Source organism: Centruroides sculpturatus, unplaced genomic scaffold, assembly GCF_000671375.1.
Source record: "Centruroides sculpturatus isolate CEXI.00-Female unplaced genomic scaffold, Cexi_2.0 scaffold1656, whole genome shotgun sequence".
NCBI classification, from domain to species: domain Eukaryota; kingdom Metazoa; phylum Arthropoda; class Arachnida; order Scorpiones; family Buthidae; genus Centruroides; species Centruroides sculpturatus.
In genome coordinates, this window is record NW_019385747.1 from 39423 (window position 1) to 65299 (window position 25877).

The 25877-nt window shown below is 32.6% G+C and overlaps 2 protein-coding genes and 1 long non-coding RNA gene across 10 annotated transcripts in view; 2 read left to right on the forward strand and 1 right to left on the reverse strand.

Annotated features, from left to right (window-relative positions):
* LOC111641743 overlaps positions 1-22775 on the forward strand; it is a 58161-nt gene extending 35386 nt beyond the window's left edge. Inside the window, exon 4 of the long non-coding RNA XR_002759463.1 lies at positions 22674-22775. This is a non-coding gene — a long non-coding RNA (uncharacterized LOC111641743). The remainder of the gene's footprint in view (positions 1-22673) is intronic.
* On the forward strand, positions 3477-4895 carry LOC111641742. 2 transcript variants are annotated; one of them, XM_023387953.1, is made up of 3 exons: positions 3477-3728; positions 3805-4502; positions 4603-4895. In XM_023387953.1, exons 1-3 carry the CDS (start codon positions 3562-3564, stop codon positions 4764-4766), a joined length of 1029 nt encoding a protein of 342 aa, XP_023243721.1. In that variant the 5' UTR covers positions 3477-3561; the 3' UTR covers positions 4767-4895. The 2 variants fall into 2 exon arrangements, with proteins under 2 accessions (XP_023243721.1, XP_023243722.1); XM_023387954.1 differs by having other exon boundaries at positions 4590-4744.
* The window catches only part of LOC111641740 (eyes absent homolog 1-like), a 44958-nt gene continuing 41493 nt past the window's right edge, over positions 22413-25877 (reverse strand). For 4 of the 7 annotated variants that reach the window (XM_023387946.1, XM_023387948.1, XM_023387947.1 and 1 more), the window contains exons 15-19: positions 25564-25745; positions 25345-25459; positions 24959-25080; positions 24775-24875; positions 22413-23060 (exon numbers count right to left, since the gene is read on the reverse strand). In XM_023387946.1, the coding sequence (XP_023243714.1) occupies positions 22980-23060; positions 24775-24875; positions 24959-25080; positions 25345-25459; positions 25564-25745 (601 nt within the window). In that variant the 3' untranslated portion in view covers positions 22413-22979. The remainder of the gene's footprint in view (positions 23061-24774; positions 24876-24958; positions 25081-25344; positions 25460-25563; positions 25746-25877) is intronic. The other 3 variants (XM_023387950.1, XM_023387951.1, XM_023387952.1) reach the window with 1 other exon arrangement.

The following is a 25877-nucleotide window of genomic DNA, read 5'->3' on the forward strand; positions in this document are numbered from 1 at the left end:
GACTAAACTATATATAATAAATATAAGTGTAATTATAGATAAAATATAAAAGCATATTAAATATTAAAATAAATAATTTACAAAAACAAATAAATATAATATATTTAAAAAATACATTATAAATAAATAATTTATCCATAGAAGCATACGTAAAAAAATAAAGAATAAAAATATTAGTATATTTTGAAGTGATAAATTATTTAAAACTCAACAGTTTTTGTTAAATATAAATTTCAAAACTAAATAAATTAGAATATTTCACGTTTGAGTTCAATTGTGAAGAATAGGATACCCATACTGTATTTACCACAATTATGAGATGCTGTGTCAAATTAATATTTTTTAGTTGGCATTCTGATTGTGGCATGTCGGAAAATATGAATTTATTCAAAAATATACTTTGCAAGCCCAATATAGGAAATTATTTACCCTACCATTGATACGATTTCCAAGTAGCAATTTGCGATCCTCAGAAGATTATATTCATTAGTTTAAGAATTAAGGCTTAAATTAACGTATTATTAAGAATTTTGAAGTATTTTTTAAATAAATTCATGCAACTCCTATGAAAATTGAGGAAAAAATACATTAATTGTGTGTTTTTTAAAATAATGGCTGATAGATGGCGCCACAGACTAAACGCAGCGTTGTTTCACTTGAAATTTTATTTTATAATGGAAAATTGTTAATAATTTTCTTTATTAGTAATCTTTGGAATAACTTTAAATTTATTTAGTAAATAAACTATTAAAAATATAAATATATATTGAACATACGAAATTGCGCGCCGAAAATGAACGTAAACTTCCGGCGGGCCGCATGCATGTTTCTTAATTAAGGAGTTTCGGGGTTTTGAACCTGCTGAGTATAACATATTTAATAAACTACAGTACTCTAGGTAGTAAAATAACACATGCTAATGATATGCAAACTAATAACACGAAATTACTTTTATCTTTTTAACTGATCAAATATAGTTTGAATGCTCTTCGTTACGAATATCAGCTTAATTGATGGGTGCATAATGGTAGGAGTTAGTAAACAGGAAATTAAAATTAGGTTGACAAAACCACAAATTAGTATCTCAAGAGGTGCATGCGAGCCGCGAGTTGTTCATGACTGCTCTAGTTATTTTAATGGAAAACCGCAAACAATAAGTGGTATTGAAGGTTTATTTAAAAATTGATAAAAAAAATTGTATAAAATTATAGAACAAAATTCTAGGAAAGGTAAATTTATTTTTCTTTTATTACATAAATAAAATTAATTATTGTTTTATCATAGGTTTAGTTTAGGTTTAGGTTTAGGTTTATATGGTTACGGCTACGCCACACGTGGGCGATCTGCCGAAGAGGGATGCCTCCATTTATGGGAAACTGGCTCTATTTGGATGTTAGAAACGTGAAGAAAATCCGGAAAACTCTATGTGGCCACGACCAACTACCGGTGTTCAGTGGTTTTATTTACTCGGTCACTGGTGGACCTTTTTTTTAAATCATAAATATCAGTTTGTATAAAGATTTGTATAAATTTATGGATTTATTAGCTTTTAAGTAGTATATTATTTCTAATTGAAGCTTTTTTGCGTTGTTATCTGTATTTCAATAATTTGGTTAGCGAAATGCATGAATATTCATTAATTTTATAATTCTTACACAAAATATTCTTGATTTTGTTGTTATATGTATTCATTTTAATTTCTTTGCATTTTTAAGTGAGTGTCTTTGAATTTACATTCCTAAATAACAAAAAACAAAGAAAAGAAAACTACTTATTAAACTAGGTAAAAACAAATTATACATTTAATTTTAAAATTATTCGTTAAATTCTAGATCCAGATATGGAGAATTAGCAGGGACATTTAACAATTCGTGTTAAATGTCCCTGTTCAAGTTCGTCTAAGGGTCTCTTGTGTAAAAAATTATAACTGCGTATAAAATTCCATACAAAATGACTTCATAAAAATATTTTGTAGGGATTAATTCGTTTGAAAACTTTTTTTTTACAATCAAAATATCTGGCATGATCAGTATCCAGAGATAAAGAATTGTTGATACAAATACTAAAGACTGAAACAGTTTGTTTAGGTAAGAAAAAATGTGTAGTTTTTTCTAGATAGAAGTAATGGACACCTGAATGACCTCCTCATTAAAGCCTCAGCATGCCTCTCGAAGAATTCAAGTTAGAAAAGTCCGAGTCTCCGAAATTTTCGTAGTTGGTTGCATGTTCGCGCCAGACCAACGGGTTGGCCACGTGGAGTTTTTCGGGTTTTCTTCACGTGTCTAACATATAAATAGGAGCCAGTTTCAAAGAAAGTCTTCTAGCGAGTCATCCTTTTGAAAGATTACCCATGTTTTGGAAGATCCCATCCCTCTATTCCACTCTATAATTATAAAAGTTTTTTTTGATGAAAATAGATATTTTATCGTTAATAGTGACTGAGATAGTTACTGTTATTTCTTGTTCTGATCGTCGGATGGTAAAATAATCAAGTTGGCAGTCTAGGACTCATGTTTCGATCCCGGAGCGGAACTTCAGAAAATTTTCATACGTACAGTGCGTTGGTATCGTTCTTTACTATCCAGATGATCGCCCCCTTTGAACACTTGCCGAATCTATGTCGTCATGGGTTCAACCAGGTTTTCTGTCTGTCTACAGGATAGAAAGAGTTTAAAAAATAAAAAGTAGTGTTTGGATCCTATAGTTTTCCGCTGTAGAATCCAGCTCCCTTAGCTTGCCACTCTGATGGACTCGGGTCCTAGTCCGAATCGATTTAGAAATTTTCATGAAAAGGTTGATCCGGAAAAAAATCGAATCCTGATACGTCTTTCACCATTTGTTAACTCTTAGTATGGCTTGACTTAACCTTATGGACATAAAAACTTCTCCTTAAGTCTTGCAGAGTTTAAAAAGAGTAAATATTTAGAAAACCCACCGCTTTACTAACACATATTTGATTGTGAACCATGATCTATGCAGCTTGAATCAATTTTTCCTATTACGAACGGATCTGTTACTTAATAAGATAAGACAGAAAAAAATACGGATGGGAACGATAACCTTAATCCAACTATTCATGAAAATCAAGAGACCCAAATCGATCGAAACCCGAATTCTTCATTGTAGTATCGTTGGAGTACCTGTGAGTTTCAAACTTAGATGCAACAAAGAATATAACTAACTAAATAATACATTTAAAAATTATATATAAATTCTTAAAATAAAAGTAAATAATTATACATGTATATCAATTTAGTATTTTTTAAATAGTTTTTGTTAGGAAAAATTTATATCATTCGCAATCTTTAAGGTTAATATGTAACACTTAATATATAATATATAAAAAAATTGTTATTTACGTATATAAAATTATTGATCCATACTTTTAAAATTAATAAATGTAATTAAATTCGTTACATTTTTTTATTTAATTAATTTTAAAATCAAGCTTAATGTATTCTTTGTTGCCTCCATTCTTGTGCTATTGTTTCGAAAATATATTAAGACAATTATTTCCTATCATTTATTCAGAATCATTCATTCTTGTCAATATAAGATAAAATGGAGTCAATAGGACGAATGGATGATTCTTATTGTCATAATAAAGCATTAGACAATGAAGAATACGCCAAAACTTCAGTAAAAAATAGAAAATTGCAAGAATTTTTAAGGAAAATAAGAAAGAATTCTATTATTAATAATTTAAAAAAGTTATTCGTGGAGAAAAAGTAAGCTATTTAAAAATAATGGACTTTCAGAACGCTTCTTAACTACGTTTTATCTCTTTTATCCTGTACTTTACAGAGATTTGCCTGAAGTCTTAGATGAATCAAAGACTCTAGAAAAATCGGAAGCTGAAATAATTGAAATATCTTCCATAGAAAAAGAGAGCAATAAACCTTTTAATTCTCCTATTACTTTTCCTGATTTTAATTTTAATCCAGAATTTGACATTAGTTGGGATGAAATAAAGAGAACCATCGATGAAGAAGACGAAAAAATGAATTGGAAGATTTCGGAAATGATGTGCAATTCCAAATATAACGTTCAGAAAGAAGTTCAAGTGGCTGCTGAACCGTTTCGAGTAATGGATATAAAGCCTGTTCGTAGCGTTATATACGAGGAAAGTGTTTCAGTTTGTGAAGAATTGGAAACTGGAGATCAAGAGATCGTTAAACTAACTGATAAACCTTGGAACGATCTCGATTCAAATATATTAATTGAATTTCCTGGTGGTGATGACTATTCAGAAAAACATCATTTGAATAACAGCCTGGATATTCAAGAATTAAACGATGGTGATGATGATTACAATCATACACTACCAGATACATCAGAAGAAAAAGAAAATACTTTCAAGCTAAATCAAATGTGTCATAATTTGATGAATTTTTCTAATTTTCTCGAGTCATTAGAACATAGGATCAAAGATAAAAATCCTTCCTATAAAATAACAGAAGGAAATTCGCTAAGATATTCGAAAAGCACATGTAAAACCAAAGGTAATTTATATATTTTAAGTATTAATGCATTTCTCTATCATTAAACTTCCTCTTCCATTTTTATTGTACAATGTTTTATATTTATAGACTAAATTTGCAGGAGCCACATTACCAAATTACCAGAATTGCTTTAACACATTTAAAAATTTACGTAAGATTCATAAATCTAAATCCAGAATTAATCAAGATATTAAAGTAACACAGAGGTTAAATGTTATAGAGGAAATGGATGAAGAAACCGATTTTTTACGTAAATACAATTGAAAATTTCAAGAAATTTTAATGAATCTTATAGTAAAGTTTGTTATAATGCCTTAGAATGCCGTTCTTTTCAATATTGGCAAGTGAAATGCTGTAATAAATTATTCACTTTCTTAAATGCTAAATACAATTTATGAGAATACTTCTTGAATGTTTTCGTAACAGTTTCTGCATTTTATTCTTTGTTACACTATATTTAATTAAATACCTGGTGATCATAAAGTATTCCTATCTACAAAGCTTCTTAGCAGTCCAAATTTGGTATAATGAGATTTTTGGACATACGGAAAACATTTCATTAAAAACAATTAGCACTAAAACTCATTACTGCGGCTTTTTAGGTCTTAATCCAAGTGATCTTTGGTTCTGGGAACACTAGAAAGGCGTGATTTATCGTAAACCTGTCTTAAATTTGCAAAAATGTGCGGTATGTCATGAAAGACTGCATCAATTTACGGTTGACCATTGGACACACTACGCCTTCAAGTTATACATCTTCAAAATGGAGACTACATTGAGCAGTATTCCTTACACCGTTAAGGTCTCTGTACAGAGTGATTGTCTTGTACTGTACAAATAAAATGTTTTGCTTGCAGCGCGATAAATGCCGTAGTGGCAAGTTTTAATACTTTTTTTACAGAAATGTCTTTCACGTGTTCTGAAATGTTAACATGCCAAATTTGGTTGGATTTGGACAGATAGATATTTCTTTAAACAGCATTGAACACGATACCTTAATTACGATCACAAGAAACTACCGTACACTTTGTTTCGAAATTCTTGAATATACATCGTATATATTCAAGAAATTTACTGTGTATATACAGAATGATCCATTTTTTAATTAATCCACTAAAATAACTTGAAAGACCATTAAATCAAAAATGGCAGATCATAAGGGAACAACAAGATGCGGCCAGTGATCTCATCACAGATAGTGCTACAATCGATGAAGATGGGGGTCAACTTCAGTTTCTTAAATGGGAACCCCATTTTTATTGCATATTATGATTCTACGTCGAAGCCCTTTTATCTCAAATATTTTTCGAAAGATACACTTACCAGAAGTTATGAGAGTTTATTGGCTGCATTCAGCAGACTGAACAGTTCCGAAGACGTTGAGTACTGTATTTTTCTGCCGAACGCTTTCTACGGTAACATGTTTGGTGTTTTTACGTTACATTTAGTAGCTTATTTCATTTACGCTACCTTTCTCTATCTGCAACTGAGCAACGATGGCTGCGCCCATGCAAGTGGCTACCAGCTTCCTGTTTCAACGCATACGTTACTCATCGTTCAGCGGATTCATATCGCTACATAACAGCTGTCGACTAAAACACCTTCGCTCAGTTACAGCTGTTGATTCTGCTGAACACAGCCATTAAAAAAAGGAAGAAAAACACTAAAAACTCATTACGAAACACGTATGTTGGATCACTTTTTCTTCAGGAAACTTAAAGGAGTGCCCACCAGTGGCCAAGCGGTTTTCGTACCCTGAACACTGGGAGTTCGGTCGTGGATTCGCGCCTCCCTCCGACGGGCTAGCCACGTGGAGTTTTCCGGGTTTTCTCAAAGTCTGTTAGAACCTAAATAGGAGCCAGTTTCCCTTAAAAGATCTCCCTAGGCAGATCGCCCAAGTGTTGCGTTGCCATAACTTAACAAACAAACGAAACTTAAGGGGTGGGAGGCCCCTTAGGTTTCTCTATCTGGTCTCGCATGTATCTAGCGAAAATACCTACTCATTCTCATTAATGGAAGATGAACGGTTATCTACAAATATGTATGATGTTTGAATTGCGCTTACATTATCATCTTTACATGAAAATTTCTGTATTTTAAATATAATTATATATCTTCTATCTCTTTACTTTGTTCACATTTACGGAAAGATAAATGCTCAATTTTTTATATCTCTTTATTTACATATTGTAATTCTTTAACTAAAGAACTACTTTCGGCTGTAATTGGAATTAAAGGATAGATTATGACGTCCGTGTTTCGCTGGAGCGGAAAGCGCTTCTAAACTACGATGCAGCGACGTGTAGCGATAGCTGTTCCTGACGTCATTTTCGCTACACTCTCGCTGCATAAAAGAAATGCGGCCGGAAACATTTAAAATTTTGGTGCCGCCATCTGTTGTCATATTTTATTTAAATTTTTTTTTTGTTTTTAACTATTATAAAATGGCAAAAGTCTTAACTTTCAGGCTAGGGATGGATTTTATAATTATAAATGCTAATAACGAGTATAATCGTCATTAAGTCCGACCCTACTGGGGTCGGCATTAACTAGACTTAATACGACCCCCATTATCTCCCCACCCTTCTTATACAATGGCGAAATCAATCTTCTGTATAGTAGACCTCGTTACTATACTGGATTTACCATTAAGCTAAAGTTTGGGGCCGCAGCATTCAAGGGGCCTCTAATACGTATTTTTTTATACAATTAAAAAATGAGGAAGGAGCCTCAATTTTTCGTTAGCTTAGGGCCTATAAAAGTATAAATCCAGCACTTTCTATAGCCTAATTCTTGTTCGACGTACTTCAAGTTTAGTGCCAGTTTTAAAGGCAAATAAATAGTGTACCACCAAACCGAAGTTTGACTATTAATATATATACGAACCAGCGGTTATAACAGGAAAGTCTTGACTCATATGCTGTAATTTATCATTTACCATTTTGTGCTACAATATGGTGACGATTGCCGTAGGATATTGTTGTTGTATATTGTTTACTGTAAGTAATTCAAAGTAGCATTATGGTTCATAAAATTTCGCTAATTCTGGTTGAAGTGAGTATATTATATAATTGGCATAAGAAATAAGCTGTATAAATTTGTATTTAATATGTTTAAAGCTGATTACTGTACAGTACATATCAGTTTATACACACTTAAATTATAAGGTTGGACCAATAATTAAGCAATTTAATTTAGAGATTAACTACACTGATTCCAATTAACACTAACTTGTTTTAGAAAAAACAAGCTGATTGTAATCAGTGTAGTTAATCTATAAATTAGAATATATTAACTTAGAATGCGATAAACATATTAGCATGTTAAAAATATAAAGAGATATCATAAGAAAAAGTGCCATTTATAACAGATATTTAGGGACAGGAGGCCCCGATTAACTATACACGAAATTTCGGTTTGCACCAGAGACATCGTCACAATACTTGGCTGCAATTTTTAATTTATTTAACTTAAAATATATGCTCTCCACCTCAAATTAGTAATGGCTGCCCCTGTACATCATGCTTTTCCTTTAACAACGGAGTAACGCTGTCATCTATCTCACTCCTTACAAGGAAAACCTTTTGAATTGAAATAACTTTACTTATGGTGCAAACCGGAATTTCATATATAGTTAATCGGGTCTCCTGCCCCTAAAGTTTCCATGGCTGGTCTCGTCTTTAACATATCTAATACTGTTCTCGAGATCAAAGAAGGACAGACATGCAGTAGGAATTTATAGGCCTACGGTTTTTTTTTAAATTGCAATCTAATGAAAGTTCCTTTCAGTGTTATATCTTAAGAATTGTAATAAAAAAAACCCTCAAATATCTACATTGCTTTTTCCATACCCACAAGGTGGTAAGTTCTAGATACTAATTACATTGTGTCTAGAACTTCTAAACACAATAAGTTCTGATACATTGGGACTAAGCAGGTAAAGAATTATATATTCGTCTTCTAGATATGTTTTAGTGTAGACTTGTACGTCAGTATGATGTCATTTCATGTCGTAATGATGTCAAAATGATGTATAAATGTAAATTATTGTGACGAAACAAATGCACCTTCTGTTTACGCTTGAGCTAAGTCGGAATTTCGACTTTACAGTACGTGTTTGTCGGAGTAATGCACATTTCTTCGTCGAATTGTCTTCATTATTACACTTTCTAATAATAGAAATGTAAGAATGGGGTCAAATTGACATAAAAGTACAATTTATTCTGACCTTTAAGCAATAGATACAGGTGATTTAAATAATTTTTAATGACTCGAATTTTGGATTTTTGTTATGGCGAATACGAAAAGTAAGCTTGATTTAGGCAGAGGATAATTTGATTAATAAATGCATTTAGTAGTGAAAATTTCAATTTCTAAAGGTTTTTAATGGCATATTTACCATTATGTGCGATATGGGATTAAGGTAACCGAACATTTGGGCGATCCATTTAAGAGGGATCCTCCAGTTTCTATGGGAAACTGGCTCGTATTTAGGTGAATAATATTCAGAAAACTCCACGTTGCTGGTGAAGCCGGATTCGATAGAAAGTGTCGTTTAAGTGTCAAATCACACAGATATTGAAGAGTCGCTGTGGGCCATTTCTCCATACCTATCGTGGGTTCGGCCAGGCCCACAATGGAGGTGATCGGGTAGCGAGGAATCGAACCTGGGCCTCCCAGAGCGGAAAGCCTTATCCTCTACATAATTATAAACTTAACTTATAGAAAGATCTACGCAATCCTAATTATATAGAGAGTAATTCTGAAGATCTGAGCATAATAATACATAAATTATATTCAAATAGGTGAAAAATGGGAAGAAGTAGACCAAAATTCACGTTGATTGAACGGAAGAGGCGACTAGAAAACTTTTATACATGGATCATATATAGAAGAGGATTAGATTCATGACAGAAGAGGGCTAGAGAGAGACATATATTCTATATTTGGATATAGGGTGTGTTATATTTAAGGTTGAGATTAAAGGCGTGTTTATGTTTACAGTTAAGATAAAGCATAATAAATAAGCTTTGTACTAATTTCCCTACAGGCAACACCTGCATGTGTCCTTTTTTGGGGGGATTTTGAAGCGTGATTTACATGTATAAAAGTATGGATACGCGGAAATGACATTATAATTCTCATTTACCTGTCATAATCTTCGTGTAAAGGTTATATATACAACAATTAATATTTATTCAGAGCAGTTATAGAGACTATAATTTTTGGAATGCATAAAAATAAGTTATTTACCACCATTTTTCTATGTTGTCTTGTTCTGCATTGCCTTGTTTCTGTGTATTATATTCTTGATTTTTTAATTGTCTTTCTCAAATTTATCTCTATTCCTCAAATACCCCTTGGAATTTGATACTCGCTAGAATTCTAGAATTTATACAATATCAAGTAGCATACCGATGTAAAGAAGGGCCTCACAAGGCTAGTTTATGAAATCAAGTAGCATGCCATTGTTAAGGAGGGCCTCGCAAAGCTGATTTACAACATCAAGTAGCATGCCTATATGAGAAGGGACCTTGCAAAGCAAGTTACAATATCAAGTAGCATGCTTTTATAGAAAGGGCCTCGCAAGAGTAGTCTATTGTCTCCCATACCCTAAAACCATTTCTACTAATCAACAATACGCAGTTAATATAATACAATCGAATCTCAAATAACGGCTACCTCTCAACAACGACCGGCCATTTTTTTTATGTCTCCGTCAGTGTCCGTTCTTCGAGGTTTTGGCCATGATTAAAAGAGGACTTCCCCGAATTTAAAAATACGACAATTCTAATGATTCCTCCATCGTTTTAACACATAATTTAATTCGATTTTTACAAATTTCTGCACGAATTTATCATTTTTTTTTTTATATAGAAATTTTCAAGGCCTCTGCATCAACACAACAGACCGGATATTCTTCTATTGATCGAAGAGATGCATCAACTAGTTTCAAAGAAAAGAATCATTCCAGCAATTCACCATCAAACAATCGTGATTTATTACCCATTAAAGTTCTTTAAAAAAATAGATATTTAAATAAAAAAAAAAAAAAATCGAGACTTTTGTATGGAGCTTTCATCGGTGGGACGTATCAGAAAGTACGATCTTGTGTTATAGTTTTTCCTGTTCTAGAGAGATGAATAATGAATTAATTTTTATATTTTTATAAAAGTATAAACAGTTGTAATAAAACAGGAAACCCGTTTAAATTTCAAGAAAAAAAAAATAAGTAGAAAATTATGCATAAATATCGTAAAGAAATCAGGTTAGTTGGTTAGTAAAGTTTATTAATTTAGGACTGACAACTCGACGTGCCATTTATATCTTTACAAGTTTCCTTTTTGTTTAATAATAAAAACGAAGTTGAATTATGTTTTTCTAGTAACTGATCGTTTATTTATTTATTTATTTATTTTTCTTAGTTTCTTTGATCTTATGTAAATTATTAGAGGCCCTAATTACGTTTGATGTGTGACGTAATTAGGGCCTCTATCGTATAATCAGACTTCTGTATAGATTTCTAGATACTGTTTATTATTTTTTTTCTAGTAAAAAAGGTTGGATATGGATCGTTATTTATAAACTATTGACAACTAAGGGTGGTCCAAAAGTCAGTTAACCGCTGACGGAGTTAAAAAGCCAGTTTATTAAACAATTTATAGTATTTCCACTACATTTATCGATCCGTTTTAAACGATTTTAAGGCCCCGGGCCCAAATTCATTATCGGCACCAGATAAAGGACAGAAAATATTATTAACGAGCGACGAAATGAGGCCTTAAACCACGCGAGGCCCCACCACTGATGGCCGGATATATCTATGCTTTAACACTGAGTTATGCGTGTTATACAAGCGTTAATACGTTATCTATATATAGACTATTAATAACAAAGATGGTCCAAAATTCAGTTGACCGCTGAAGGTGTTAAAAAGCCAGTTTATTAAACAATTTACAGTATTTTCACTACATTATCGATCTGTTTTAGGGCCCTTCATTATCGGAACCAGATAAAGGACAGATAATATTATTAACGAGCAGTGAAATGAGGCCCTAAACCAGACGTAAACGAACAGCAGTGGGGGGGGGAATTAGGCTGTGTATATGGATTTTTTTTAAGTCAAAATAATTAAATTAAATTTTCAAATTCACAGAATAATTATTTTATACACGAATTTATAGTAGTTAAACGAGACAATCAACCAGGAAGGCCACACGTAACGATTTCAACGAAGTAAATTTCATCAGAAGGTTAGCTGAACAAAGAATTTCGAATGATGTGATGATGATGATGATGATGATGATATTCGAATGTAGGATATTATTAAATAGGAAGTATTGAGTTCATTGCCACTGACATACTTGGAACAAGTTCTTAAAATGGGGTCTGACAAAAGAGGGAAGCATTTGACTCATCTCTTAATAAATAACACTATTTATTTGATATCTTCCGTTGATAATTTCTTAACGGTAATCTAAACTTTACCTGTAATAATATACTTTTTTTACATCTGTATACTTGGTTAAGTACTAAACTTTATGAGATTTTAATGGTAGGCCTCATAGTTGTGTATACAAACGTAGGAAATTATTATTATTTTCTTTTTTAGTAATCATTCAGACATGGAGAAGGATAGTTTTTCCTGTAGTTTAGAGTGTTTTACACTCTAAAAATTAGTAGAATTTCTGTGCAGTGAGGCTCTAAGCTGTACAGGCTATCTAATGTGAAGCTCTACAGTCTTATAAAGATTTCGTAGCGTGAGGCCTTCGTAGTTAAAAGCCCGAAGTTCCGTGAGGCTCAGCAATCTCACAGTTTGAGAGCTCATAGCATGAGGTATTCGTAGTTATTATAGGAAATTATTATTTTCTTTTTAATAATCATTCAAACATGGAGAAGGATAGGATAATTTTTCCTGTATTTTAGAATGTTTTACACTCTAAAAATTAGCAAAGTTTCTATATATAGCAAACGTGTGGCTCTAAGCTATAAGAGGCCCCAATCTTCTATTAAGTATTACATTTAAAAGCTTGAAGAGGCTCTGAAATCTCATAATTTGATACCTCACAGCGTAGAGTTTCTTTCTTAGAAGGATAGAAGGATAGTGTTTCCTGTAAGCTATAAGAGACCCTATCCTTCCATTAAGTAATACATTGAGGTCCATAGTTTGAGGCCTTGGCAGTTTGAGGCCTCGTAAATAACTCTGTAAGCTGTAGCTCGGACCAGGTTATAGACTCGATAATGATCTAATTGCATGCAAATGGAGACAAATGACAGCAATATTGGATTAACCATTGACCTTTTCTTTATGTCAAACTTGAATTGGAACGAAAATCATCGACTTCTAACTGGACTGACCTGTTTAGTCTGCAAGAAAAAGATCTAAAATTTCTAGCTCTACCGAAAAAAAAAAAATCAAGAAAAACAAAGATAAAGAATAGAAACAATACCTTTTACTCGAGAAGTTATTTTGAAATTGAAGAAAGACATTAATTTTTAGAGCAGCAAACATTGTTATTTTCTAGTTTACAGAGAAAAAAAAATAAATAAAATAATTCAAGAATTTTCTAGGTCAAAAGATAAAATAATCTTGAAAAGTTTTAAATATTGTTACTATCTAACAAAAATCGATGTTCAAGTTTGAATATTTAATTAGGTTTCGTCCTACATTTAAATATGCTATAAATTAACAGGAAAATTTATTTTTATTCTCTTTTTTTTTATTTCTATAATCAGATTTACTAACAGTGATGCTCTCGTTTAGGGAATTTTTAAGGGATTTTTTTTTAACTCCGACTTATCGGTTGAAACGAGGATAGAAGAGAAAACAGAGCTTTATACGTAGAAATACCGGACTTTCAACCTCCGTTAGTCTCCTTTGTATAATGGAGACGACACAAGAAACACAAGCTTGCGAACCTTACAGAGAAAAACACTTATAAGTGATTTTTTAACGAATAATTACGTTGTTTCTCCATAATTTGAATTGTATTTAACCGTATATTGACATTAAACGAATAATTAAATTATTTCTCTGTAATTTTAATTGTATTTAACCGTAAATTAACATTAAACGAAAAATTAAATTGTTTTTCTGTAATTTTAATTGTATTTAACCGTAAATTAACATTAAAAATTAATTATTTAAGCCGGCATTTTTTTACCACATACCATTCGAAAATTATTATAATTAATTAAAATTAAACTTAATTAACGTTTAGACAATAATTCTAATTAAGTTCTATACTATTTTAATGAGAATTAAGCTGCATTTTTTAAAAATTAAGTTGATTTCCCACCGTCAGGAAACTAATATCGTGTCGAAGAGGTTTTTCAATTTTGCCCATTTGTAGTTTTACGGTGTCAAAAATTTAAGATTACTTGCGAATAGTGAGGTTAATTATAATTATTTTAATCATTATTAAGTCACTTGAACGGCCCACCCCTCCAAAATTTGGTTTTTTGGGAGGGTGGACTGTACTAAAAAAACAAAGTTTGGAGGGGTGCCTACTTAAAACACGAGAATCGCGATTTCCCTCGTAATTTTTGGCCATTAAATCAATAGGAACCATTAAAAAGATTGTTTTTTTAAAAAATTTTTAATGGTTCCTATTGATTTAATAGCCAAAACTTTTTTTAAAATTAGGAAAAGGTCACTAACCTGCTCTCTCGTATCCATGAATTTACAGCATTTTCTAACAGTGGGATTATCCATTGCGGTTATCCTGATATATCCAAAAAGCGATCATCCATACAGATTTACATCCATGACAAAAATTCCCTCGGAAGGAGCAAGATTTGCTGCTTCTAGAAGGGATGTGACATGAGCAAAGAAAGAAGAAAACATAAATAAATAAATAAAAAATGGCGAAGAAGAAAAAAGTTAGTCCACTTCCTTGTGTGCCAGGGGGAATCGCCAGTCTTGCATCGTCAATTCTGTCCCCGTTTTAACGCTGCTAACCTTGAAAAGTTTCGTGTTAAGGCGACCACCAACTGGACTGGGATGTCGTCGAGAATTATATCTTCTAGATGAAGTGTGATTGGATGCTTCAATGAATCCTTGGTGAATCAGTACGTGAAACTCTTCACGAAAGTGTCGATCGAGTGTTCCACATTTCGTTTTGCTTATCGGAAATTGAAACTCTACTATTGTTTATTTTTTTTTTATTGCATATTCTCTGCTTTCCTACATTCTCCCTACTTTAAGGAATAGGATTTTACGGTTTTTAATTTAAAATCCTATTCCTTATTTAAGGATTTAGTAGCAATTTTAAGTGTTTCGATCGACCTATCCCTATTTCGTTTTACCTATTAAAGTATTGTTTATTCGATATTTCTCAGCTTTCCTACATTCTCCCTACTTTAAGGAATGGGATTTTTAATGTTTATAATTTAAAATCCTATTCCTTATTTAAGGATTTAGTAGCAATTTTAAGTGTTTCGATCGATCTATCCCTATTTCGTTTTACCTATTAAAGTATTGTTTATTCGATATTTCTCAGCTTTCCTACATTCTCCCTACTTTAAGGAATGAGATTTTTAATGTTTATAACTTAAAATCCTACTCCTTATTTAAGGATTTAGCAATTTTAAGTGTCGATCGACCGTATTCTATTTCGTTTTATTTATCGGAAATTGAAACTCTACTGTTGTTTTTTACGGTATATTCTCTGCTTTCTTACGTATTCCCTACTTTAAGGAATAAGATTTTAAGGTTTTTAACTTAAAATCCTACTCCTTATTTAACGATTTAGCAATTTTAATCACATTTTTTCTTAGTATTTATGCTAAAATAGCTGTGCCAGTACATACATACATACATACATACCTAAGGGCTTTAAAACTAGTAAGGCAATTTTATGATGATCGATCCCTAATTTGACCATCAATCATCCCCTGACCTCGTACTTCCTAATATACTTATTATCTTTACATCATTGTCTGTTGATTCATATCAAATCTAAGACTACTTTTTTAATGATATTTAGGCCTTAAATTATTTTTATTTCTTCATTTTTTTGCTTTTAATTACACTTCCTAGATTATATAAATGAAGACATAATGTAAATTAATTTGATTGAGTTTAATTTAATGACGTTATTAACTGTATAAATACGTAAATCGGGTTATTTTAATGCAAAAAAAAGGCATAAAAGAATACCTTAAACACTGTAAAAATCATAAATTTTCGCATCCTTTTCCTTCTCTTCGCATCCTCTTCATAGTCTAGAAATTTCAATTTTCTATTCTGTTGAAAGATTTTTATAGTTTAAATGTGTTTAAGCCCTAGATAAAACTTAATTTTATTTAATATTTCTATTATTAAAAAAAAAAGGAGACGATATTGACCTGCGCCATTCATAGATGTGAGTCTCCACCCTTCTTTGTAAGCTATAAAAATACAATTTAACTTGTGAACGACCGCCAATGGCGGGTGCATAAAATGGCCTTGTTTACAAGTTATTTTGAATGCAGTTTTGTTCAAAAAGTAGAAGAAAAATCCTGAAAAAAATGGCCGCCGTTTAGAGGTGGTCGTTGTTAGAAGGTGGATATCATTGGTGAAATGTTATATTTTCGGAGGCAACTCTGTGTTTTTACGTGAAAAATTCAGTTTTGATGCTGTTTCTGTGTTTTTTTTACATCAAGATTCAATTTTTGGGTCATTTTAGTGGTTGTTTTTCGTCATTAAATTCTATATTTTAGGGCTTCCTACTAGATTTGGCTAGTAGGAAGCCCTAAAATATAGATCCGATCTTCCATATAATAAGTTAATTAATTAATTAAAATATTATTTAATAAATAAATTAATTTTTTTCTTAATTATAAAGTTTTTTATTCGAAAAATAATTATTTTAAAATAAAACTAATAAGAAAAATTACTCTTTAATTTACATTAAAGAGAGAAAGCGGCAGATCTGCACGTGGACTAAATAAGTGTAGTTTAGGGCCTCGAGTTATGAGACTATACCTTGGGGCCTCGCCTTTTAAATCTATAACTTGGAGCTTTGGTTATGAAACTATAGCGTGGGGCCTCGCCTTTTGACTATAGTTTTGAGCTTCGCCTTATGAGTCTATAGCTTTGGGGCCTGGCTTTACGAGTATACAGCTTAGTGTATCACTCATTTACATGTATTATTATTTCGTAGCGGGATAAAGGGCCTCTTCAGCTCGTGATAGCTTAAGGCCATAGCCTGGAAGAGATGTTAGATTACAATTTTTACACACAATTTTAATGCATAATTTAACCTAACATACATAAAATAATTTATTTTATGTTGTAAATATGAAATAAATAAAACCTGTATGTGGACTACATCATGCACCTTATTATTATTTTCTGTTAAGGCCCAAAATTACCAAATAAACGTGGCAAAACCATAAGGTGACCCGTGATTTTTATGACCTACTGAATTTATAGATCACGTATATCGCACATACGCCCATTCTTCTCTATTATAGTGTTGTAGAAGGTCGCCAGGCTCCTCTTCCCTCTAAGGAAGTCTTCGTGTAGTATTTTAAATTTAACTATCACGATTCACGTAATCGATAAGTGGGACTTGTATTGTAGACACAATAGGAAATTACAAATGTGTAATTTTTTTATTTGAGGTTTAATTTTAAAAAATCAAACAAATAAATAAATAAATAAATAACACACTACTCGTGAGAATCAACCTAAATTTACGTGTTTAAGGATGTTCGTAACGTCTACATCAAGCGTTTTAACTCGTTTACACGTAAAAAAAATCTACCGATTTAATGTACAAAAATGCACCATTTTAGGTTAAATTGTGTACGGAATAACTTTAAATTAAATTATTTATTAATAAGAAGCACGACTTCAGGAATTGAAGTGGTAGATTAAGGCCTTCCGGGCCCTCTAGGCAAGGAAGATTGGGTCCCCTCTACGTAATTAAACGTGTAATTATAGCTTAAGAATTATAAATTGTGGTATACGATTGCACGGTAAAATTGCTTATTTTTTTCAAATTTCGGACCCCTAAGCATTTTCCTCAGGTGCCTAGTGGGTATGGGGTTCTCAAAGGGGGAAAATAGGGCACTTGTCTCTCTTTGGGATCGAGTAAAAATTCCATAGATTATAACCATAGAAGTGATCGAGATGTTTAACCTTACACCCTAGACCACGTGGCACTTTATCTGCCCAAAAACCTTCAAAAAATTAAATAAAATTTTGCTCATTGGAATAATTTGTCTCCAAGCTTTTCTACAGAATCCCATACCAGTGATTAATTTGGCACTGGCCTACTGTTATCCTAGTGGATAACACCTCTGAAGAGATGTTTAAACCCTTTGAACCCACTGAAATTGGTCGTGGGTTCGTGTCCGACCAACGTGCTGGAGCATAAAATTGTGGGAGAGAGGATTAAAAACTCAATAAAATTTCGAAAATATTTATATAATCGTTAGCTATAGTAAACACTAGAAATCCATATTTATAAGGCACAGAACAGATTCTAGTTTACAGACTATACGTAAAGGCTATTTATCATAATATTAGGATATATAATAATTAAAATTTTATAACCTTATGCAATTAGGTGTTAGACATTTAAATAGGGCAAAAAATTACGTTAAAAAAGGCGTATTGTTATAAAGGGGGATTGTCAAAAGTTCGAATGTTACGTCAGCCGATCTATACTGTTTTAAAATACGTATTTTCTGGGTTATATATAAACTGTATAAGTCTCCTATTAAGATTACTTAACGTTGAAAAGAGGTATTTTAAACAAGTTAACCTTAATTATACACCACGTATCACACTGGGTGAAGTTCAGGGGAAACAAGAAAAAAAAATTATATAGGATGTACCGCAGGTCAACGTAACCCAGATTGTTTTATTCATGTTCATGACCAGATAGACAGGTCTTTATGATATTTGTACCATTCACTGGCCTATTTTTATCGAAAATTTATGACTAATACCCACTTTTCTACTCAAGAAATCGAACTCGTTATTTTGTTTTTTTTTCCCTTTATTTGCTATTTTACAGTAAAACCTGTTTAAAACGGAACGGCAAAATGTCCCGTTTTGGGAGGTTGTGTTTTTATTAGTTACAAAAGTTAGTTAACTATTTAAACACGAAATCGTCCATACAAATTTTGTAAAAGTACAGAATAAAATAAAACAATACATAAACGATGCTAAATTTCATACAAAAACTCGAGGTTAACTGACTTTTGAAGTATCCTCCAGTATAAATTTTTCATTGAAGTAAATTAATCTACGTTTACATTAATTCATTTGAAATCCTTTTTTATAAGTGTGTCAAATTAAGGAAATTTCGGGCCCTAGCGAAACTAGGAGGCCCGAATTAGCGAAGCTGCGAATGTTTACATTGTTTACTGTATACTTAACACATTTATTTATATATATTTGAATTCAAGAATCGATTTAAGGGCCTCTTGCCAGATCCGGGTTCTAGACAATTTCCCAGTTTGCTAAGGCCTATGTCTTACCTTCATCGCTTGAAGAATGTAGTAATACTGTACAGTACAGTACATAGAGAAGCGTTATACGAGAACGTCACTACTAAAAGCAATACACCGAGGAATAACTTACATATCAGATCTATATGTGCGTTATACAAAGATAAAAACACTCCATCGGCACTCCATATAGGCCCACACTCCATCAAATGAATTTAGTTGATTTCTGTCCCTCCTTTATACACTTGATAATGTCTAAATCGCACTCGTTAACGACCTAGGCCCCTAATTTAAGGGATCCAAATTAATTCCAGTTGACTCGACCCTTACATTATTACCACACACAATGCATACTTTAACCCCTATGACGAGATCAAATAATGTCTAAACAGTAAGAGAAAGACAGTTGTAGGGGGCCCCAGAAAATGTATCATTCCTGAAGGCCCCCCGAGACATATAAAGCCACGTACTGGTAGACGTGTACCCCGCTTAAAGTGCCACTGGATAAATATTTAATGGAAATTCTAACAAAATAAAAGTTACAAAACTCGACAAATAAATAAACAAACAAAAAGACGAAGGAAAGTGAAATTCAAACCCAATTAGTTTTAATTGGTTACACTTAAAAGTAATATGAGAAATTTCGAACCAATTAATGGAGTTCAGTAATACAACAATCTTCTGTTAAGTTTTTCAAAGGTTCGAACTACCTAACTGAAACGTGTTTCTTCCATATTGAGCCTCACACTTTATCTAATGAGCTCCCTATTTGTTTCTTTGTATAATGTAAGGGGCGGGGCCTCAAAATAAAACGTAGCAAACGGCCAGTCAAATACACGTATATCGGATGCGGGCCGTATTCAATATTATTCGGTAAACTAAAACATACTGTAATTTAGAAAAAGGCCCTTTAGTTGCCGGGCCTTTACGACTTAAATAAACAGTTAGACGTTTGAATTTTTTCTGTTTTAATCCCCGCAAGATGTTAGAAAGCTCGGAAATTTCACGTGACTAGCCCGTTGGCGAGGCTCGAACCCACGACGAGTTGGCCATGGGTTCCATCCTCAATGTTGGGAGGTTTTGTCACTCGCCCACTGGTGGGGTAGCTCCTATTTGAATTATATGTATTGTACCTTTTGTTTAAGTAAGAGGTTTTGGAATATTACAAAGAGAAAGCATTTAGTAGATGCAGAACACTTAAACAGCAGTTTTAAGATACTGATTTTTAAGTGTTCTGCATGTATACAACATAAGCAATAGGTTTTTGCAATAGGCCCACATACAGAACAATTTTCTACAGCTACTATACGTGAGCCTATTGGCCTATTGCATACTATATACCTGCTGTTGAAGTGTTTTATAATCTTCTGCGTAAATTACAATTTATAAAACTGATACAGTAGTAAACTCTTCCAGTTTTAAACTGTAATAAACTACGATAATACAGTACATAAAAATACTAGGCCATTCTAAAATTGATAGTAGAACCAGACTGAAGATTCATCGATTAGGAGCTCCTAACTGATCACTTAAACAGCAGTCTCACACACCTGCTGTTTAAGTGATCAGGAGCTCCTACATATACAGTACCTTCTGTTTAAGTAAGAAGTTTTGGCATATTACAAAGAGCATTTAACAATTAAGGATTATGAAATAACATAAATTAGAGAAAATATTCAGGAAATTTCTTACTAATTTTTATTTTTAAACTGTTTTATTTTTTAGGGAATATCCAGAAATAGTTACAAATCGTACCGCTAGATGGTGCGAAATGTATTAGAGTAAGAATTTTTTTTATTTTCAATTGTTTTTTTTACGTATAAAAAATTAAATTATAACAAGAAGAATGTTTATTATAATGTATTCGTATTTAATATAAAATTTAAAAAATTTATTTTATGCATTATATGGGCGGCGTGATGCACATTAGTGGCTACCCCCCTCAACTTCCGGTTGACCCCAGCATGGTCCTTTTAGGCCTCCTCATACCGGTCAGTTGTATATGTAAATACACACTATAGATCCATATAACGTATACTGTATATTGTATCTATGAGTGTACAGTACAACTCTTATGCTTCACTTATATGGTGGCTCCGGCTAGAATCTATCCTGTTTTAAAAATAACCTATCCAAAACGGAATATATATTCGGTAGAGTCCGTTTTACACAGGTTTCACTGCAAGTTACTAGATATGCACTATTTAATATATGTAAGTTAAACACAGTATTGTTGCATGACTGAGTGTTGAGTCGTTTCTTGTATGAAGGAAGAGTTTAGTTACCGAATAAACAATCGATTTATTGTCGAGCGAACAATAACAAAGGAAGAAACAATATAGCATTATTTATTTACTTAAAAAAAAATAAATTTTTTCGTGTTTGTTTGTTTATTTTTTTCTCTAGGATCTGTTAAAGATAGCCAGACTGAATTAACTGGAGCAATTGTTACTCGAATCTTCTTGAAAAAAGGCCAAAGAACAGGGGAGATAATTACGAATATTTCGGCATTATCTAGTTCAGGGACGTAAACAATAACTAGTGTCTTTGTGTTAAGTGAGGATTTCGAAGTTGAAAGACTTGCCGATTTGTTCTGCATTCTGTACAATTTTACGTGTTTCAAGATTCTTGATGTGATCTGTAGTCGGTAGCTAACTGATCCCTTTCTTTTTTAAAGAGAGAGAATCGGCTTAACTCTTTAAAGGAATCTAAATGAATTAAAGAGAGAGAGAGAGAGAGAGAGATCAGTCCTGTAAGTGACCTTTATCCCTAAAGGGGGAAGTCAGTTAAAGTATTGATCGCTTGTTTAAGCAGAATTAAGGGGATATTTTCATTAAAAAACTTGTTAAAGAACTGGTTTACCATTTAAGCAGAGTTAAATTAAAGGAGTGATTTCTCCCCTTAAAGGAAAAGATCAGTCCCCTAACTCTAGTTTAAGAGAAGCTCTGTTCCTGAATTCAGCTTAAAGGAGGAAGATCAGTCCCTCAACTGTGCTTAAAGGGGAGATCATTCTCTCAACTCTGCGTAAAGGGGAAAGAAATCAATCCTTCAACTCTGCTTAAAAGACTGATCTCTCCTTTAAGCAGAGTTAAAAGACTGATCTCTATTTTAAAGGAAGCTTAATCACAACTTTTTATATAAAACCGATTATCTATTTTTCAATTAAATAGCATATTAATTAATTGTTAAAATGTCAAAATAAACAATCTTTAGCATTATAATTTAATCTTTTGTTTTCTTTTCTTTTATATATTAATAAATTCGAATACATTTTAAAGAAAATACTCTTTAAAACGTTTCGATATAGCCTACAGGTTAGCCCAAAATTCAATTAACCACGTTCCTGTGTGTTTCAGATATAATCACAAACAAAGTACCTTTTCACAAAATTAACGAAGTTTAAGCCATTTGGTCAACTGATTTCTGGACCACCCAGTACAATAATTACAAAGACTACAGAGATTTGATAATTGCAATTTATTTCCGTCAGAAAATAAAAATACATTGATTTACAATTCTTTTCAAACAGGGAAGAACAGGAAGAGAGAATAGAAGAGAGTGTGTGTGAGAGCGAGAGAGAGAGAGAGAGAGAGAGAGTCAGAGTTTAGAGAAAAAGAGCGAGAGAGAGAGAACAAAAAAAAAATCCATTTTAGGGATCTCGAATTTAGGATAAGGAGATTTTTTCTTAATTTTTTATTGGTTTTTTTTTATTTTGTTTTATAGGCAAAGTACGGATCCTCCAGATCCGGAACTATGTACAACATGAAATCAAATATCGTTCGACATATTTCTTCATTAATCCCAACGGGTGATGATCTCCATCTTTCTCGATACCAGGTTTGTATTTTCGCTTCGTATAAACCACACGCGGGCCATAGATCTCAAGCGGAAAATACCATTTTTCTTGTTTTATTTTTTTTTATGTCTTCTAATGGAATGGAGTCCATTTTTTTCTTTTAAATCGTTATTTTTTCTTCATTTCATGGAGGCCGGACTTCATCAAGTACGGATCTTGCTGCGGAGTCGAAATCAAAGATGTCCCAAGTCCAGGGCGTGATGGAGAGCAGCTAAATCGGAATGACCACTGATGCGCCAAAATGGAAAGTTCAGCTAAGTAAATACACAAAAAAAAAATATATATATATATATATATATATAGACTATATTATATAATTATATATATACATTAAAATACACGATATGTTTAGATATGTTCTTACTGTACACTTCTTAATCGGTGCTATCTAAAAAGAGACACATGTCTAGAAATTGTATAGTTAATGGGGCGGAGAAACCATCGTTTCGCCATGTTTCTGCAATTTAGAGGGTCATTACATAAAAATTGTACATCTTCTCCCGTTACAGTCAGATAGGCGACGTGATAAATTAGTTGTACTCGTTATCTCTGCTAAAAATCATTAATTTAAATGTGAGCAAAACACCAAAAGAAAGATTTAAGCTCTGGTTTGTCCTGTACGAGCCATTTTTAACGAATTGTGAGGCTCTTCTGTGGAGTTTAAAGCCTCATAACCGCTAAAAAACAATCTAGCGAGTTGCCTAACTTTCCCAGCAGGAGTTAAAATTGCGTGTGGCGCCATCTGTTGAGATTTTATTTTAAAAAACCTCATATCGTTAAATACTATAAAATGACAAGAAGCTTAATTTCGAGGATAGAGATGGGTTTAATTAAATATTACAAATGCTAATAATGAGTAAAATCATTAAGTTTAATTAAACTCGAAATACGACACGTGATCCCCTCTATCTCCTCACCTCATCGACCTTTAACCACCAAAATTTAATAGAATCGNCTAACTTTCCCAGCAGGAGTTAAAATTGCGTGTGGCGCCATCTGTTGAGATTTTATTTAAAAAACCTTATATCGTTAAATACTATAAAATGGCAAGAAGCTTAATTTCGAGGATAGAGATGGGTTTAATTAAATATTACAAATGCTAATAATGAGTAAAATCATTAAGTCCAATTAAACTCGAAATACGACACGTGATCCCCTCTATCTCCTCACCTCATCGACCTTTAACCACCAAAATTTAATAGAATCGATGCCCCCAATACACAAACCTCCCTGCAAAATTTCAGTAATTTTCGACAAGGGGCACAGGAGTTATTGAGCTTCAAACTGGGTGAAAAAACCGTGATAAAGGGGGGAAAAACTCCGAATTTTTTTGTATTTCTCGAGGTTTCAAGGTCCCATGTCCAAAAATCTTGGGAGCCATATTTTTCTTCTGTTATATATACAGCCTGGAAAGTAAAAAAGGGGGGAGATCGTAAAGTAAATTAACTATACACCACCCCAGTTAGGTATAGAAGCGATACAGTTTCACAATTAATCTATGGAATTTTACCTTTCGTAATATACAGTATAAATTATAAAATTAATGATTTGTCTTAAAATAAGAACAGTACATCAACACGTCTTCAACGCATTCATTCACAATAAGAACACAACAGCTGACCCTGTTAACCTCTTTAAAAATGTCATTTAAAGTTTATTTTTCTAAAAACAAACTTAATTATCATTAAAATAGTTGTTTAAATAATGATGATAATATATATATTTTTTTATTTTTAAATAATTGAAATGTTTACATCAATCATTCCTCTAGTGTTTATTATTTCTTATTCTCCCCCCCACCAAACTATCATCTATTTTGAAATTATTCCATGTTTATTCTAAGATATCGATCGTTCCTATTTATAAAATACATTGAATTTGTAAATATTTAAAGATTTAAAGTTTATTTTTAGCAAAAAAATATTATATAATACCTTTGTTTTTTATGTGTTTAAAACATAAACTAACCTGTTTAGCAGCCGTCTCTTCATCCCTTCCATCTCCAACGACTACATAGGTACATTTCCTACCAAATCTTGAAATTATCCGCTCGAAACAGCTTTCTTTACCTGTAAAAAAAGTGGAGAGAGGGATAGAAAAATAGGATTTTTAACAAGAGAAAGTGTTAAGGGAGATAAAAAAAAAACATTACCTATTTTAGTTGCGCTGTACATATTTTCGATTGGAAAGACCCCTCCTAGACCGTAAAGTAGTACTTTAGCTAGCGCAGGGACCAATTGGGTCGTCGTTACTAGTACACTAACACAGTTCGACCTGAAATATTCGAAAATATTCCTTCTCGTATAATTTACAACTACATCTTTACAACTTCCTCTCCCCTTAAAGTCGATAATTGTTAGAATAACACTAATAATTTAGCTTTGATTGCCGTGAAATATCATCTGGCAATCCATTAAAAGACATAAAAAAAAAAAGAAAAGAAGCGCGAGAGGGTATAGAGGACCACACAGGAACAGATAAAAAGTTTAAGAAAAAAAAAAAAGAAACTAAATAAAATAGGGGACGAAGAATCCTTGCCTGGAATGAATGATGGACAAACACTTCAAAGCTAATGTCAACCAGCTATCCGTCAAAGTTTCAATTTCTGAACGCAGATGGAGCCACTGTTCTCTTTTGGCCGGTCCCAGTAGACCTGTAACGATAGATGACGATTGGTTGACGTCACAAAGGGGTCGAGCGAATGCACGAGCGCTCTTTTTTTCACGCCCTCTCTCTCTCTCTCACTCTCCCCCTTACCTCCGACGTTGTTACGATACTGATTATATATTTCCTTGATTCTTCTGTATCTGAAAGCCAGCTTCCTCATCCAATCCACTCCTCCTCTTACTCCTGTGGCCAGGCATAGGCTTGCGTTACTGGCTGCTGCGTGAAATCCATCCGCTTGGAAATTGTAACTGCTACAAAAATAGTCCCACCAACTGTTATGATTATACTGAGCTGAATTGAATTCCTCTTCTTTTTTTTAAATTAAATTAAATAAATAAATAAATAAAAGTAACACTGGAAAATTTCACGAAATCCCTCCCCCCTAAATTATGGTAATTCACGGT

Coding starts and splice junctions, on each gene's coding strand:
- LOC111641742 (XM_023387953.1), top strand. CDS start 3,562: ATGGAGTCAATAGGACGAATGGATGATTCTTATTGTCATAATAAAGCA. Junction 3,729..3,804: donor AAGTTATTCGTGGAGAAAAA/GTAAGCTATTTA, acceptor TGTACTTTACAG/AGATTTGCCTGAAGTCTTAG. Junction 4,503..4,602: donor AAGCACATGTAAAACCAAAG/GTAATTTATATA, acceptor CTAAATTTGCAG/GAGCCACATTACCAAATTAC.